The sequence below is a fragment of the Acanthopagrus latus genome, chromosome 12 (assembly GCF_904848185.1).
Source record: "Acanthopagrus latus isolate v.2019 chromosome 12, fAcaLat1.1, whole genome shotgun sequence".
NCBI classification, from domain to species: Eukaryota; Metazoa; Chordata; class Actinopteri; order Spariformes; family Sparidae; genus Acanthopagrus; species Acanthopagrus latus.
In genome coordinates this window covers 14,699,170-14,714,383 of record NC_051050.1, presented here as the reverse complement: position 1 = coordinate 14,714,383, position 15,214 = coordinate 14,699,170, and the positions used below count along the sequence as shown (strand labels likewise).

Here is a 15,214-nt window from a genome sequence, read left to right as displayed (position 1 = left end):
AACAACATTGTTAATTGGTAATGGATTTCCTGCATTAGAGAAGAAAGCACAACACGCAACATCATGACCACATTTAATTAGTCCCGCACTTCTGGTGGACTTCACTGCGAAAAACTTCCAAATTCTCCACATATATCCTAAAAGCGGCTTGTAAATCGACAGTGGTGTTAATCTGAGGTGAGTTTTGTCAGTGGTTGGTCAACAGAAAAGCGTACGCCTGAATGAGACAGAATCTCAGAGGAAATTATGGATAGTCATGAATTCCTGGCGGTGGGGAGAGAGAGGAGGGCCGAGCAGGGCCTTGGTGACATCTCCAAACATGTCAGCACAGCACATTGGACAGCGCAGCCCTGCCCTCAGAACCAGACCACAAGATCAACAAGGGCAAATCCCTCAACAGCAACCTGTTATCCTTTAACGAAGGAGAGTCCTTCCTCGAAAAGGTTGAACAGTTTGCAGGTGTCCACTCCAAGGGATCCATCACATCTTCATCATTCGACACTCTTTGGATTTAAACCTTTGCTCCACTCAATCATGGCTGCTTCAGTCTTGTCCAACCTTGGGCTTATCCGCTATCCGAATGTCCTACTTCTGACGTTGACTGGTTTGAGCCTTAGCAGCCCCATCAGGTCTCTTGAGGACCACCACAGGGGTGACAACCCGCTACTTGATGCACAGGACTTTCTGAGCCACTTTCTGTCCACAATGAACCTGACGGAGCTGAGGCCCCAGCCCAGGCCTCCCGCTGCCCGTAAGGAGCCACCGGAGTACATGCTGGAGCTGTACAACCGCTTCGCCCACGACCACACCGCTGTGCCCTCGGCCAGCATTGTGCGCAGCTTCAAGAACGAAGGTACACACTTGGTTTTGTTTAACACCACATTGCAAAATGTATATATTGTGTAGGATTTTTTTTTAAACCTTGTGTTGCATTTTAAAAAAGAATAACTAAAGATTTGCTTTCAGATGATTGGATTAATATTTGACATTCTTCTAAATTGATGATTTAGAATATTCAGCTACTAGGTGTTGATTGCTTTAACTGAAACAATTAATGAGTAATGATTCAAACAAACCAAAACCATATTTGATGATAACACAAGCGTGTAATTACACAAGCTTACATTCTAATATCTAACACAGTTTAACTTGACATTTGGGCACAGAAGCGTACCAAATGCACTGAGGCACACTTGTTGGTATTTTTTTGATTTCAGATCTGTCCCCGAGCAGTTTGACAGCCAGGGGTGTGCGGATACACCCGCTGCTGTTCAACATCTCAATGCGCCACCATGAGCACATAACAATAGCCGAGCTTCGCCTTTTCACCCTGGTCTGGAGGGCCCGGAGATCGTATGCTGGCACCAACTGCAAGGTGACCATCTACAAAATACACGAGGGCGTTGTTTGGACCAAAGAGGCGGGGAAAGCGGGGAGAAGGAGGGATAAAGAGGAGGTGGTGGAGATGAAGGACCTGGAGGAACTGGTGACAAAGCATATCCATGCCAAAGATAACAGCTGGGTGTCATTTGACCTGACTCATGTGGTCGCACGCTGGCTGAAGTCAGGGTGTGCAACTCACAAACTGGAGGTACACATAGCAAGCGTGGGGTCAGAGGAGGAAGGGGCCACAGAGGAAGAGGAGGAGGAGGAGGAGGAGGAGGACGGGAGGGTGGTTGAGATTGATATCGACAGGAGCTTGGAGGGGAACCACAACGCAGTGATGATTGTGTTCTCAAACGATCAGAGCAGAGACCACAAACTGGATAAACAAGAGCTCAACCAGATGATTGAACACGAGAATGACCTTCCTGAAAGCGTGGGCCGGAGCCAGCAGGCTTTGTGGGAGCGCGGTAATCACCACCAGGACGAGCTGGACAAACAGTCCCTCACGCAGCTGCAGTCCAACCTTATCTATGACACGCCTCCCCGAATCCGTCGCAATGTTAAGAGCGAGCCATGCAAGAGGACCCCACTCTTCGTGGATTTTAAAGACATTGGCTGGGACTCGTGGATCATCCAGCCGCTGGGCTACGAGGCGTACGAGTGCAATGGCGTGTGCAACCCACCCATGACCTCCGAGGTCTCGCCCACCAAACACGCCATAGTGCAGACACTGCTGAGTGTTAAGAGTCCGGAGAGGGCATCGCGTGCCTGCTGTGTACCCACTAAGCTGGAGCCCATCTCACTCCTTTATCATGATAACGGGGTGATCACGTTCAACCACAAGTATGAGGGGATGGTGGTGGCGGAGTGCGGCTGTAGATAGTCCTTACACAGAGATAGAGACTGTGCACTGAAGGAGCGACATCAATGATCATCATCTCACATCCACCTATCTGTCCACAGTATCTAACATCTCATACAGTGGTGTGAAAGTTTAGACTTAGTTGTAAATTAGGGAAGAACACAAATCTGTGCTACGTGATGTAAATTATTCATTGTATAAAGTTACAGTCGGGTCAGAAAGTCTGAGGCCACGAGGAAAAAATACTTTTCTTTTTGCATTTGTCTCAAAACTGAAACTATTTGGTTGCTTACAAATGATGGTACCAACTTAAAGGTGCATTATGTAGTAATTGGCATCCTGTCAAATTCATACTCAAACTGTAGCTGCCCTTAGCCGGTTAGCTCAGTTAGCTGCGCAGCTCACGGCTAGCATGGGAGCTTTGGACCAGAGCAGGACAGGGCTAGCTGGTTAGCACGCATTCTGTTTTAAATGTCATGTCTTGCATATTGCACCTTTAGCTATTTGAGTGAAATGGTGAGCGGCACGCACTCGACCTGGCACGGACTCCACAAGTTTGTGCGAAACCCGATGTCTCATGATTGACCAAGCTTTTCACGATGTTACAGAGAGCTTGGTTCCATACATATTCGATGGAGTTGAGGCCAGTGACTAGAGAAAAAGTCCATGACAGTCAGGACTCTTGGTCTCGGTCTTCATCATTTACAACAAAACATTTACATTTGGAAAAAAAAAAGGATTCTTAATTGGGGTCTCAGACTTTTTTGTGCCCACTGTAAATCGGCTATTATTATATTATTGTAGAATACAAAGCTTATTAAATCAGTCTGTCGTGATTTATAACAATTATTTGCAGATTTTTGTATGTCAGAATGTTTCGGGATACGACCGCAGTTCACTGTAACGGACAGTAACAGGCCCTCTCTGCAAATATATAGCTTCTATACCCTGCACCACAGTTAGCTCACAGACGACTGAAGATGAGAAAAGGCAGAAAATAGAGTGATTTGTCTGAACATAAAAGAAAAAGTCTCCTCCACCTGGTTCAGATGACTGTCTTTAGGGGCTAAGTGTGAGCACTGATATCAGTTACAATAACAGCCTTCTGGATATCTATGAAATGATCTATGTAAGGACAAAAGATGTACCTTTAGTTTCAAAGCACACAAGCTGACAAAAAGGGAGGTTTGCGCTTCGGGTTATTTCACCGGCCAACTTTTCATCACAGAACTTCCTCTGATCCGTCTACGTTTTGTTCCGGCAGAAATGACTCATGATGCAGACGCTGAGTTGATCCAAACTGACATGTTCTTTTAAAAAAAGGGTAGGCCACCAGATCACATGATGATTTGCACTACTGGTAGTTTGCTGTATGTTTTTTGTTCAACTATGAAAAGCCTCTTAAATCAGCTGTAAGTGATTCATAGTCTTGCCAAGATGGTTTATGCGTGAGTATACATGCCGCAGATTTGTAAAAACGGCATAATTTGTTTCTGTGCCCTGTGGCCCCTCGGAGCCACTGAAATGATTTCAAGAATGTGACATTTTCCCTCTTATTTGCTTGCCAAACTTGCAGGAAATGTATTTTCGCTGGCTTTTGACCAGGAGAGGATTTTCACGCTGCCTTGAAGCTCTTCGGGGGCTTCTTGTTTGATAAATGTACAATTTCTCTTACCTAACATTTCTGTCAACTGCTGTGAAATCTTTCTTTTACACCACCCGCCATTCATATTCTGCTTTTGGCTCTCGCACAAACATTAATCTTATTATGGTTGTTAAAATAATAAATAATAAATTTAAAAAAAAAAAAAAACAGTCTGAAAACAAGTACATTCATTGAGCAATTATTTTTTTGATCTCTTGTGCACCCGGTCTCGTTGTCAGGTAATCACAGCACTCCCCGACTAACAACCTTAATCCCCGTCCCTCTAGCGTCACATGCCTGGCGGGCCTCTCTCTGCCCGCGTCCATGCCACGGTGATAACGAGGTGTCAGAGCCTGGAGTCTTGTAGACCGTCACTCAGGATGAGACGCCACTCCAAGTGGCAGCATTTGTGAGAAGGTGGTGTCAGATTCCTGGTCGCCAACGCCAACACGCTCTATTGACAACCCTGCCATCAGGTTGCTCGGTGCCCTCTGAACCCTCCCACTTCCTTTTTCTGACACGGGCATGCTGACGGCCTTATCGAGGCCTCAGGAGCGGTACAAATGGAAAAAAATACATGTCACATCATCACCCTGCCTCTGCTGTTAACAGTCGGAAGCAGATAACAATAATGGAATAACACTGTGGAACTTTCTAACTTAATAGGATCCTCAGCCAGCACACAGATTTAGAGAGGCCAAGTGTGCAGGGCAGAGATATCGGCTGGCAGCGGACAAATTGATTTCCTGTGTGGAGCTTATTCAAACCTAGAATAAGGTTTCAAAATGTAGAATATGAAAACAGTAATACGCATTGATGTGTTGTTTTAGTTTGTGGACTTTAACAAATTAACAGAAGAAGAAGAAACTTATGCTCAATTTAACTGAAGTAAAAAGCCCAGACTCATGTTATTAATCTTTTCCCCTGAAGCTCCTTTTGAAAAATAACCTCTCATCAATATTTAAAATACATATACAGTATATTCATAGCAAATTATAAAAAAGCCAAAGAAAGTCACATAAAAGCGCACAATGTGGGAGCTGCTGTAAGACAGTTAACAGTGATGCAGCGATACATAGATCAGTATCACATTATAACATGAGAAGTTCATTGTTTGTCACATTATAGCAAGATATTTTCAAGTTACTATGAGATACAATTTGATGGTGTAATAATGAGAAGGTTTTGTTAGCCCTGCAGATACTTTTCTGTCCCCAAAGGGAAAATTTGAATGAACTCTACAGAGCTAGACTCTATAATGTGATACGCTGAGATATAAGATACCATGTTACAATGTAAAACATTTTATGACATGAAGACAACTTGTCACATTATGAAATGAAATATTTCACGTTACAACAAGGCAAACAGTGTATACCTAGAACAACAAACGTTTATTGTTGTAAAAATGCTAAAACAAAATCTTGTTTTAAAAGAAAACTGCTCACATTATATTACATTTTATTGCATTTTTTTGTGTGTGGCAGCAATAAGCAATTAGGAGGTAATTGTAGGTTAACTACTTGCGATGTAATCTGTTCTGTTTTTATTTTTAACTGCTATATCTTTCTTGCGATATAGACTTGTGTTAGGTGAGACAGAACTGTTGTTATTTTCACATCATAATAACGTAAATTTAGAAACGATTCAAGTTATAGGTCGGGAGATAAACACTGTGTTGTATAACCAGAAAGACTCTAGTCATCGTGGGATGTGTCTGCATGTCATAGTGAAATGTTTGTTATAAAGATAACTTGTCATGTTATGATCTCAAGTGTTTCACGCCATGCCACAACCAAACAGATGGGGCTCTGTGGCGCAATGGATAGCGCGTTGGACTTCTAGTTAACCACAGGAGAAGTGATTCAAAGGTTGTGGGTTCGAGTCCCACCAGAGTCGTGATTTATATATGTATAAGGTTCTTCTACTCACTTCACACTGGGCTTTATGCTGCTACTTGTGAAAGTTAAATTCCAGTAGTCATATGTTGAGTTCAAGTCCCCGAAGAGTCTGAGGCACATGTGGCTCAGGTGTATGACCAGCAACTGGCTATAGAAGAGTTGCTTGTTTGATTCCCCTTGTTGGCATTTTGAAGTGGGCAAGATGCTGAACCCCAAACTGGTCGGCACTTTGCATGGCAGCCGTCACTGTATTAATGTGTATGTGAATACAAGTTGCTTTCGACAAAAGCATCGGCCATATGCCCTAAAATGCAAATGTGATATAATTCTGTTCATCTTTTTTTGGAGAGGTAACAATAAGCTTACGTAGGACAGAAAAGTTTAATTGCCAATAACGAACCATTTTTGAGTCTGTGTTAAAAAAAGAAAATACATATTGTTTCTGCAGTCGAACTTTGGTGTGGAAAAGGTAGCTTGAAGAGACAGAAATGTTCCTGTATATGGGTAAATGCACCTTTTTTCTTTTTTCGTGTATCAATGGGTCACAAATGTTCTTTATCTAAAATCTCTCCACTTTGTCTGTTTGAACACTCTTGTGTTTTGAGGGGGTTGTCGTGCTCCGTGTTCTGCTGTACTGCCTTTAGTTTTTGTGAAACAGAAGCATGCAGCCATACTAACTGTATGAACATCAACAGAGCTTCAGTGAATAAGAAAATATGACATTATTCCTCAACAATGATGACTTACATTACAGATATATATTTAAATTTATTTATATCTTTCTGTTAAAACAACTGTGGTGTGTGGCTAACGTTTGATTGGTAGCTGGAACATACACTAAATATATGAGTTATGAGCTATTATGTTCATTTGGTCTTTAAAGCTGGAGAAATCTTTGATGGGTTCAGCTCACTAATGACACATATTTTCACTGTTATAGAAAAATGCATTAAACTACATTTCAAAAGCTGTTTTTTTTTTTGTTTTTTTCATTTTGTACCATGTCCCTTACCTAACTTTTACACAGTCAGAGATCCAATACATCGACTACACATTGAGCAGGTTCATGTGAATGCCGTCTGGTTCATCTCTCTTTAGCAACAGAGCTACTGCTGTTCATGGGGAGCCAAAAAAGAAATCATAAACATGTGGTTAATGTCATGTGGAGATACTGTATGAAAAAGCCCTGTTTTCATTGCAGTAATGTCAGAGTGTATTACAGCCACAAGGGGGAGACTTTATATTATAGTAAAACAAAAGACAAAAAAAAAATCACCACACCATAAAAGAAGGAGGCTTGCAGGCCTGCTTTAGAACGCATGGTGATGTGTTTTGAGAACATCATCTTGGGGTTAAAGGAGCGCTGTGTAGTTTTGGAGAAGAAATTCAAACAGAATTTAAATAGTTATAACATTAATGAGGAAATAGCACAAACTCAGGAAGATTTCTTTTGTCCATGTCTGAATAAACAGGCGGTTCTCAGAAGGTAATAAGCTCCCCAGATCACTGTTTGAGGCTAGAAGGTGGCAGAGTCCGCCAAGTAAAAAAAAAAAAAAGATAAAATTAAACTCTCAGTATGTTTATTTAGTCACAAAAACAAAGCGAGTGTGTTTATTTAGTTTGTAAATCTTTCTTTTCCTGTCAAAATTTCCTGGTAGTGCACCTTTAATGTCTCCAGGCACTCAGAAAATCAGAGATAGTATAATAAAACAATTTAGTGATGCATATTCTTGAACTGTTAGGTGGTCAAATTATCCAAACCATGGCTCATTTTATCAATTTGGGATGTAACCGAGTGAGAAACAGGACACAGGCCTTCATGTTCAGGGACACTGGAACATCTGGTGCAGTGCAGCTTGTGTAGCAAAGAGCGCAGTGAGACGAGCAGCCTGCGCAAACTTAATCTAGCTGCTTCAGTATAGAACAAAACAGGGATCACTCACTCTAAAACGCATATCCACTGTGTGAAAGACTGGCATGGGCTTGTAAACAGTGGATGTTTTTCATTTTTTTCCCTTAACAAATCCGATCAGCAGCGCCACGCCTGTCGCATTTGACGCGTGCACGCACTGTAGCAGAGGTGGGTGGAGAGGAATTTTTTGTTTATTTTCGTGGCCAGCTAACCAGCAAACGTATTGTTGTTAGCTTAACGTTATTTAGTTTTTATATATATACAGATTTAGTTCTAAAAAGGCGAACAGATAAACGACGGCCCGTTCGGCTAATTACATTTCGCGACTTGGCGTATTCGCACGATCCTAGAAAAGAGGTTAGCGAGCTAGCGTGAAGTTGGATGTTTTTCTTTTTTAGCATTAGCTGTTAGCGAGCGAGCTAGCCAGGCTATCGTTAACCGCTGGATAGCGTATCGAAATTTAGGTAGCTAAAGCCGCCCGCTTTTCATCTTCTATCGCTGGGACGAACGCGACTGCGCTGAGAAATCGCTGTAAGTCCGCAAATCAGCTTGTGTTTGATTGACGCGGTGATAAGAGGGATGTTTTCTCCGTTAGCGCTGGCTAACTAGCGCTAATGGTTTTTACGGTGACTCCTGAGACGGCTAACGCTAACGGAACCAGTCAACATTGCCAGGGCAATGTCAGCTAACTTCAGCTCTTCAACAACAACACTTGAATTAAACATTTGCTTTAATTTTGTCGTCATAACCAAGCGGTGTGATTTCGGTCTTATTGAGGTTTTGTTAAGAGGATACCTGTGTTTATTAGCCACGGTACCCGGCAGAGCTAACGTTAGCTTAGCTAGGTGTGCTGTGAAAAACACTGTTAAAAATAACTCAAATGCCCAGTTTATCCCAGCTATTATCCGTGCATTATACAATTTTGGTTTGCATTTAAGATGAAATAAACTAGTGGATGTATTTGCAGAGGAGGAAACTGTGACTCAAGTAAGGGTTGTCAAATTACAATGTACGCCTTTAAGTTTTGTTGGTTGTAAACAGTATTGCATGGATGAAACCCATGCATCCTTATAAAGGCACATTACATTGACTTTACATATAATCCTATTCCATCTTACACCTGACTTTAGGTTGGGGCGACATGAATATTGAGTATATTGTATATACTGCTGCACTGAATAATGCTGTCAGTCATTAGTCACTGCCCTTTCTGTTTTAGGTTGCTAATCTTGGCCACCCTTGGATCAACAGTACTTTAACGTTGACACTGGTGCTGGTAAAGCCATAGAGGACACAACTGGAAAGCCTCCCCAAGGTTGAAACCTAAGGAGCAAGATGTCAATCACGAACACTCCCACGAGTAACGATGCCTGCCTGAGCATTGTACACAGCCTGATGTGCCACCGACAGGGAGGAGAGAGCGAAAGCTTTGCCAAGCGAGCCATCGAGAGTCTCGTCAAGAAGCTGAAGGAGAAGAAGGATGAGCTGGATTCCCTGATCACGGCCATCACTACTAATGGGGCTCATCCAAGCAAGTGTGTGACCATTCAGCGAACTTTGGATGGACGCCTACAGGTATAGCGGCAGAGATGCAGCACCAGAACATTTGTTTTAGTGTTACACTAAAAGAGAAAGTTGCCACAGAAACAGTGTCTCATAAGATCTTCCATTCTGTGCTTTAGGTTGCAGGACGTAAAGGTTTCCCCCATGTTGTCTATGCTCGGCTGTGGCGATGGCCTGATCTACACAAGAATGAGTTAAAGCACGTGAAATATTGCCAGTATGCCTTTGACTTGAAATGCGACAATGTTTGTGTCAACCCGTACCACTATGAAAGGGTCGTCTCTCCGGGCATTGGTAAGTAAGGGTCACAGATCTGTTAGTGTTAATTAGATCTTGTTGTTTTTAGATTAGACTTGATTATTTTGTGTATTTTTACCTTGATTGTATCCTCTTCAAATCTGGTTGAACAAAGTAAAGCCCATGTTTTTATTCTTTCTCAGAATATAGACCTACAGTAAATAACATACCTGTTCTATGTATTGTTGTTACAGACTTATCAGGACTGACGCTTACAACTTCAGGTAAAGGATGCGCCAAAGTCTTCCTTTTTCCTTGTGTGAGATTTTGTGGCTGTTCATAAGTCTTACCTGTGTCTGTTGTCTCCGTGTAGGTCCACTTATGGTAAAGGATGAGTATGACTACGACAACCAGCAATCTCACTCGAGCTCCGAAAGCCACCTGCAGACTATTCAGCATCCGCCGTCGCGGCCCGGTCCACAGGAGACCTTCAGCAGCCCCTCTCTACTCCCCCCATCGGAGGGCAGCAGTTCAGCTTCAACCTCTGCGTTCTCTACCATCAGTGCTGGACCCTCAAGTAAGACACTACACAAGGACAACATTATAGAATATACACTCAGCTTTTTTTAAAATTTGGCCAATCAGAAATCAGTGAATGTGAGGAATAAAAATATATTTACATGTGCTTTAGTATTTTGCTTTTTTGCACCAGCTATTCTTCAGATCAAACATGGCCTAGTTTGACCATTACTTCTAGTTGAGGACAAAGTTCACATGCTACTAACATTTTAAGGGGTTGCACCAGCTGATATAGTTCCAACGCAGGCACAAGTTACAACTTAAATGTTACACTTAGCCTCTAGGTGTAAAGTCCTCTGTAACATAGTGGTTGGCATGGCACAACACTTTGAAAAAGTGGTCTGTCAAGCATCAACACAACTTCAGTATCAAAGAACATAGTTTAAACCGATCATTTAGTATGGACTTACTCTACTTCTGATAGAACTTGTTTATAGCTGGTGCAACAGACCAACGATCTACTGCACAGACTTCAAGTAGCACAGACTTTGCAACACATCTGTTTTCGATTTGTACAGATCCAAACTCCAACTGGAGCAGAAACAGCAGCTTCACCCCTGCAGTGCCTCAGCATCAGAACGGGCATCTACAGCATCATCCTCCCATGCCTCACACGGGGCATTACTGTGAGTGGACGTAAAATCTTTCTGCTTTTAGAACAGTCCATATCCTTCTAAAACAGCTTACATACATGTGCATCTGTTTAATTCCTCTTGAAAGTGGAAGGAAATGTTAATGTGCTATTACCATATTGAGCTCTGTCAGTTATTTAGCTTCACATTATCTGCCTTGGCAAGAGGACCAACTTTATGCTTCACGTCACGTCACGTCACGTCACGTCACGTCACGTCACGTCACGTCACGTCACGTCACGTCACGTTACGTCATGTTTACGCCTACCCCAGTGGCGGCCAAGTGCCGTTTGTAGTTGTTAGTTTGCCACTGATTAAAAGGACATTTCAGACAAAGGCTGATTTGTTAAAGACATCAGTATTGTATATTTTATTTAATAAAACCTCGGAGCAGATTTCCTTGTTAAGAAAATTCCCCTTATATAAAAGTGGATTTAGAAAAGTTAAAGAAGTAACAGCAGTGGCACCATCAGTGATTCTAGTCATGGGTGTTAAGGTCATCTTTTGTTCTTGACATTTTATGAAATGAGGCTAGTTTAGGCACCATCACTGTACAGTCTGTACTCATTTCTGAATAATATGTCACATCATAAGAACTGGTGTGATTCCAGAATTGCCTTCTCAAAATTAATATCCACATGTGCTCGCAGGGCCTGTTACCAATGAAATTGCGTTCCAGCCTCCCATATCCAATCACCCTGGTGAGTATCTTGCTGCAGATGGAAGACAATCCTTGTATTTAATATAATCAGAGAAACCTGATTGACCTGAGGCTGCTTGTTGGTTTGTTCCAGCTCCGGAATACTGGTGCTCCATTGCGTACTTTGAGATGGATGTCCAGGTTGGGGAGACGTTCAAGGTGCCGTCCACATGTCCGATAGTGACCGTGGACGGCTACGTGGATCCATCAGGAGGGGATCGCTTCTGCTTGGGCCAGCTGAGCAATGTTCACAGGACAGAGAACATAGAGAGAGCCAGGTATTCTTCCGTTTACTTATAGATACGTTATCAAATAGTTTATTGAATCACTTCCTGTTTAATGTCTGTAGGTATGATAAGTGATACATCTTTCCATCCTCAGGCTCCACATTGGCAAAGGTGTCCAGCTGGAGTGTAAAGGTGAAGGAGATGTCTGGGTGCGCTGTCTGAGTGATCATGCAGTGTTTGTGCAGAGTTATTACCTGGATCGAGAGGCGGGACGTGCGCCTGGAGACGCAGTTCACAAGATCTACCCCAGTGCTTACATTAAGGTGAGATTACGGTACAGTGCTCATTCAAAGAAACAATGTGTTATTCAAAGGACCTTTGACCATGTATACATCCTGATTTGAACCCTGTCAAGTTAACTTTAACCTCACGATATTAATATTAAGTGTTAATCTAATTTCATGTCTTGCCATCAGTTTCTGAGTGTTTGTCTTGTCCCCTGCCAGGTGTTTGACTTGCGTCAGTGCCACAGGCAGATGCAGCAGCAGGCAGCGACGGCTCAGGCAGCAGCTGCAGCACAGGCAGCAGCTGTGGCTGGGAACATTCCCGGGCCAGGCTCTGTGGGAGGCATCGCACCCGCCATCAGTGAGTGTTCTTACTGCTGCACTTAGCCCTCAACAAGTGTATTTTTATGCACAGTGTTTCTCTTTGGTTTGAGAAGGTTAACATTTCTTGGCATGATAAGATTTGATTTGTAAGATATTGTAACGTTGGCCAGACAACAATAAATGTAAGAATTGCTTAAGATTCAACACAAAGAGTGTTTGAGTTAAAAACATTAGAAGGGGAAAATCTGGTTACCTTTAAAAGACAAAAACCCAGAGCATTGAGAAGTTTTGAAGACTTCAAAATTGGTTGATACCTGATAACAATTACAGCTGAGGTGGAAGGATTCTCATTTGCTTTAAAACAAACTTTGTATAGCTTTAGTTAGTCCATACCACTGCTTTGCTTTATCTGTAACTAAACCTCACAATCCATTAGCATGCCTAACAATGACAGTGTAAGTTGAAGATAATTAAAGGAACTAACACAGAGCTAACGTCGTTCACACAGTCTGTATGCTCTGTGTGATTCAGCTCAAATGCAGGCCCGATCATAGTGAGAAATGTGCATGTGGCAGGTCTACTTTCTTTCCTCAAACTTTCTCTGCCCTGTATGTGTTCCAACTTTTACCACAACTTTGCTGACATATCTCTGCAAGGACTGGCCTATAGTGTCACATCAGTCTAAACATTGCTGCCTGTAATTCCCCTGCAGGTCTGTCTGCTGCTGCAGGCATTGGGGTTGATGACCTGCGCAGACTGTGCATCCTGCGGATGAGCTTTGTGAAGGGCTGGGGCCCCGACTACCCGCGGCAGAGCATCAAAGAGACGCCCTGCTGGATTGAGATCCATCTACACCGAGCTCTGCAGCTACTGGATGAAGTTCTCCACACCATGCCCATAGCTGACCCTCAACCTCTTGACTGAGATAAAAGACATGAACTGTACAAACAATGAAAACAAAAAGAGACTGTACTTTTAACAGACCACTTCACCTGTAGGCCTGGAGTGCTGAAGGAGGACTGCAGCGGCAGGGATGCTGGGCAGGTATTGGACCAAGGACATAAAGGCTGGCAGTATACTCCAAATGCAATGATCTATGAATCCAGTGCTGCAATCAGTTTGCAGTAAGTCTGTAACTACAGTGACTTCCAAACAGCTGGTGGAACATGTGAGTCACATTCGGGAGGAAGCGTACTTCACATGCTGCCAAGAGGATGCGCATGAAAAAGCAGGACAGTAATCTGACATTGTTTAACAATTGGAACTGCGAAATGGCATGAAGTGAATGAAGCGGCGGGTCTCCTTAATTTCAAGTAATAAAAATATACCGACGCACTGATGAATTTAAGAATGTGTCCACGCAGATGTAAAGTTAGCCTTGGGGCACACCACAGCATCATCGTACTCAGCTGTCATGTTTTTCAGTGTGAACATTTCAATAAATAGGATTCTAAGATATATACAGCCCTGATATCTGACTGAAAAAAAATCCTTTGGACTATTTAATAAGAGGGCACACTATTTGACTCAAAGCAAATCAAGCAAAGCGCAATCTGGCACCCTGTATCCCTGGTTATTTACCCTGTGTGAACACACTAAATCTGATTTGATTTGGAGTATACTGCCAGTTCAGCCCTCCTTCATTGGTTCTCTGGTGCTTACATGGCTTCATGTAAGTGGAACCCCCCTTCCCCCCAACAGATCACAAGATTTATGTAAAATCATGTTATTCATCACTCATGTTTTTGTAAGATGTAGTCTTAAATATTTTTCAATGCTGACGGTCTTTGTTTGACATTTTTTGATTTTACTCCCCTTTTTGGAATAGCTGTTTTTAAATGATGTTAAGAGCATTTGAAAAAGCCCATTTAAGCTGAAACCGGGAAACTGTTGCATTATTCTACGACCAGTCAAGGCTCAAGTTTTCTACCAACGTTTTATCAAACCCGAAATTTAATTGAAATTCTTAAATGCTTTCGAAAAGAAAAAAAATATAACACATCTTCGTAATCTTATTTGTAACTGTCATTCTTATGATTAGATGCCCACATAGTGTCCATTAGCACTTTATTAATTTGAAAAATAAGTATTTTGTCTTGTTTCATAGTATGCGTGGTTACTTGTTGTATCCACATGATTTCTTAGCATAGTTTGAAAAGTTTTTCTTGCTAATGACTTTCGGTGAGATCCATGAAAAACTGTGCTGTCCCAGATCTATGTCTTCAGTGTCAAACACAGCAGGTTTGAAAGGTGCATTGTTCAGCAAAATGATGACTGTTTACAACAGTCATCATTTGTGGGTTGTGGGTCATTAAAAAATTCCCACTGACCCTGAAACCTCCACCTTTCAAACCCTACAGGTGTTAAGTTTTGATACTCAAAAGATAGATTTTGGATGGAGCGTCACTTAAAGATAGCTTACCACCACCGATTTTAATTAGAGTATTACTGGGTTGACACTTCACCTAACGTATTCTAGACAACAGCTGAGTAAAGGAAGAAAAGGACGAACTGTGAGAGGAAGTTTAAGCCATATTGATGCCAAATATACCCTACGAAAAGTGAAACGGCTATCAGACTACAGTCATTTCAGTGTTAAGTCGCTTGTAAAAACCTGGTTTCAGTTATGAGCTTAATGATTTCAGTTTGTGCTCGGCACTATTATTCAAACAATATTTTGGTATTTGGAGCTCTGTTTACCTACAGCTGTTGCAGTATTTTATACTCTTTTGCTACCTTTTACAGTGAAGAACCACTGTGCTCATCATTAGAAATGATTGAAAAGAAAAGAATACTGTACAAATTTGAGGAAATGCAAGCTCGTGCTCATCCTGATCTTTACAGTTGTGTTATACATTCTGAATACATATGGAGTTTGAATGAATATTGGTGTTTATATGTATGAATATGGTTAAATAAAATTTAACTGGCTAACGTAGTTTTTGGAGATGTGAAATCATCT

The 15,214-nt window shown here is 42.1% G+C and overlaps 2 protein-coding genes and 1 non-coding gene across 5 annotated transcripts; all 3 read left to right on the top strand.

Moving 5' to 3' along the window:
- Positions 1–349: 349 nt before the first annotated feature.
- Positions 350–4,045, top strand: LOC119029463 (bone morphogenetic protein 10-like). Its single transcript, XM_037116278.1, has 2 exons — positions 350–853; positions 1,218–4,045. Exons 1-2 carry the CDS (start codon positions 535–537, stop codon positions 2,267–2,269), a joined length of 1,371 nt encoding a protein of 456 aa, XP_036972173.1. The 5' UTR covers positions 350–534; the 3' UTR covers positions 2,270–4,045.
- A 1,655-nt stretch (positions 4,046–5,700) lies between these two features.
- On the top strand, positions 5,701–5,792 carry trnar-ucu. The gene is given in 2 exon segments: positions 5,701–5,737; positions 5,757–5,792. It is a non-coding gene; the product is annotated as a tRNA-Arg (tRNA).
- Positions 5,793–7,143: 1,351 nt separating this feature from the next.
- On the top strand, positions 7,144–15,190 carry smad4a (SMAD family member 4a). Of its 3 annotated transcripts, none has more exons than XM_037116648.1 (11): positions 7,144–7,280; positions 8,926–9,281; positions 9,389–9,563; positions 9,761–9,790; positions 9,880–10,083; positions 10,604–10,711; positions 11,368–11,418; positions 11,512–11,695; positions 11,799–11,967; positions 12,151–12,289; positions 12,965–15,190. In XM_037116648.1, exons 2-11 carry the CDS (start codon positions 9,042–9,044, stop codon positions 13,174–13,176), a joined length of 1,512 nt encoding a protein of 503 aa, XP_036972543.1. In that variant the 5' UTR covers positions 7,144–7,280; positions 8,926–9,041; the 3' UTR covers positions 13,177–15,190. The 3 variants fall into 3 exon arrangements, with proteins under 3 accessions (XP_036972543.1, XP_036972542.1, XP_036972541.1); XM_037116647.1 differs by lacking the exon at positions 7,144–7,280 and adding an exon at positions 7,629–7,874; XM_037116646.1 differs by lacking the exon at positions 7,144–7,280 and adding an exon at positions 7,884–8,237.
- The last annotated feature ends 24 nt before the right edge of the window (positions 15,191–15,214 follow it).

Coding starts and splice junctions, on each gene's coding strand:
- LOC119029463 (XM_037116278.1), top strand. CDS start 535: ATGGCTGCTTCAGTCTTGTCCAACCTTGGGCTTATCCGCTATCCGAAT. Junction 854..1,217: donor GCGCAGCTTCAAGAACGAAG/GTACACACTTGG, acceptor TTTTGATTTCAG/ATCTGTCCCCGAGCAGTTTG.
- smad4a (XM_037116648.1), top strand. CDS start 9,042: ATGTCAATCACGAACACTCCCACGAGTAACGATGCCTGCCTGAGCATT. Junction 10,084..10,603: donor CATCAGTGCTGGACCCTCAA/GTAAGACACTAC, acceptor CGATTTGTACAG/ATCCAAACTCCAACTGGAGC. Junction 12,290..12,964: donor AGGCATCGCACCCGCCATCA/GTGAGTGTTCTT, acceptor ATTCCCCTGCAG/GTCTGTCTGCTGCTGCAGGC.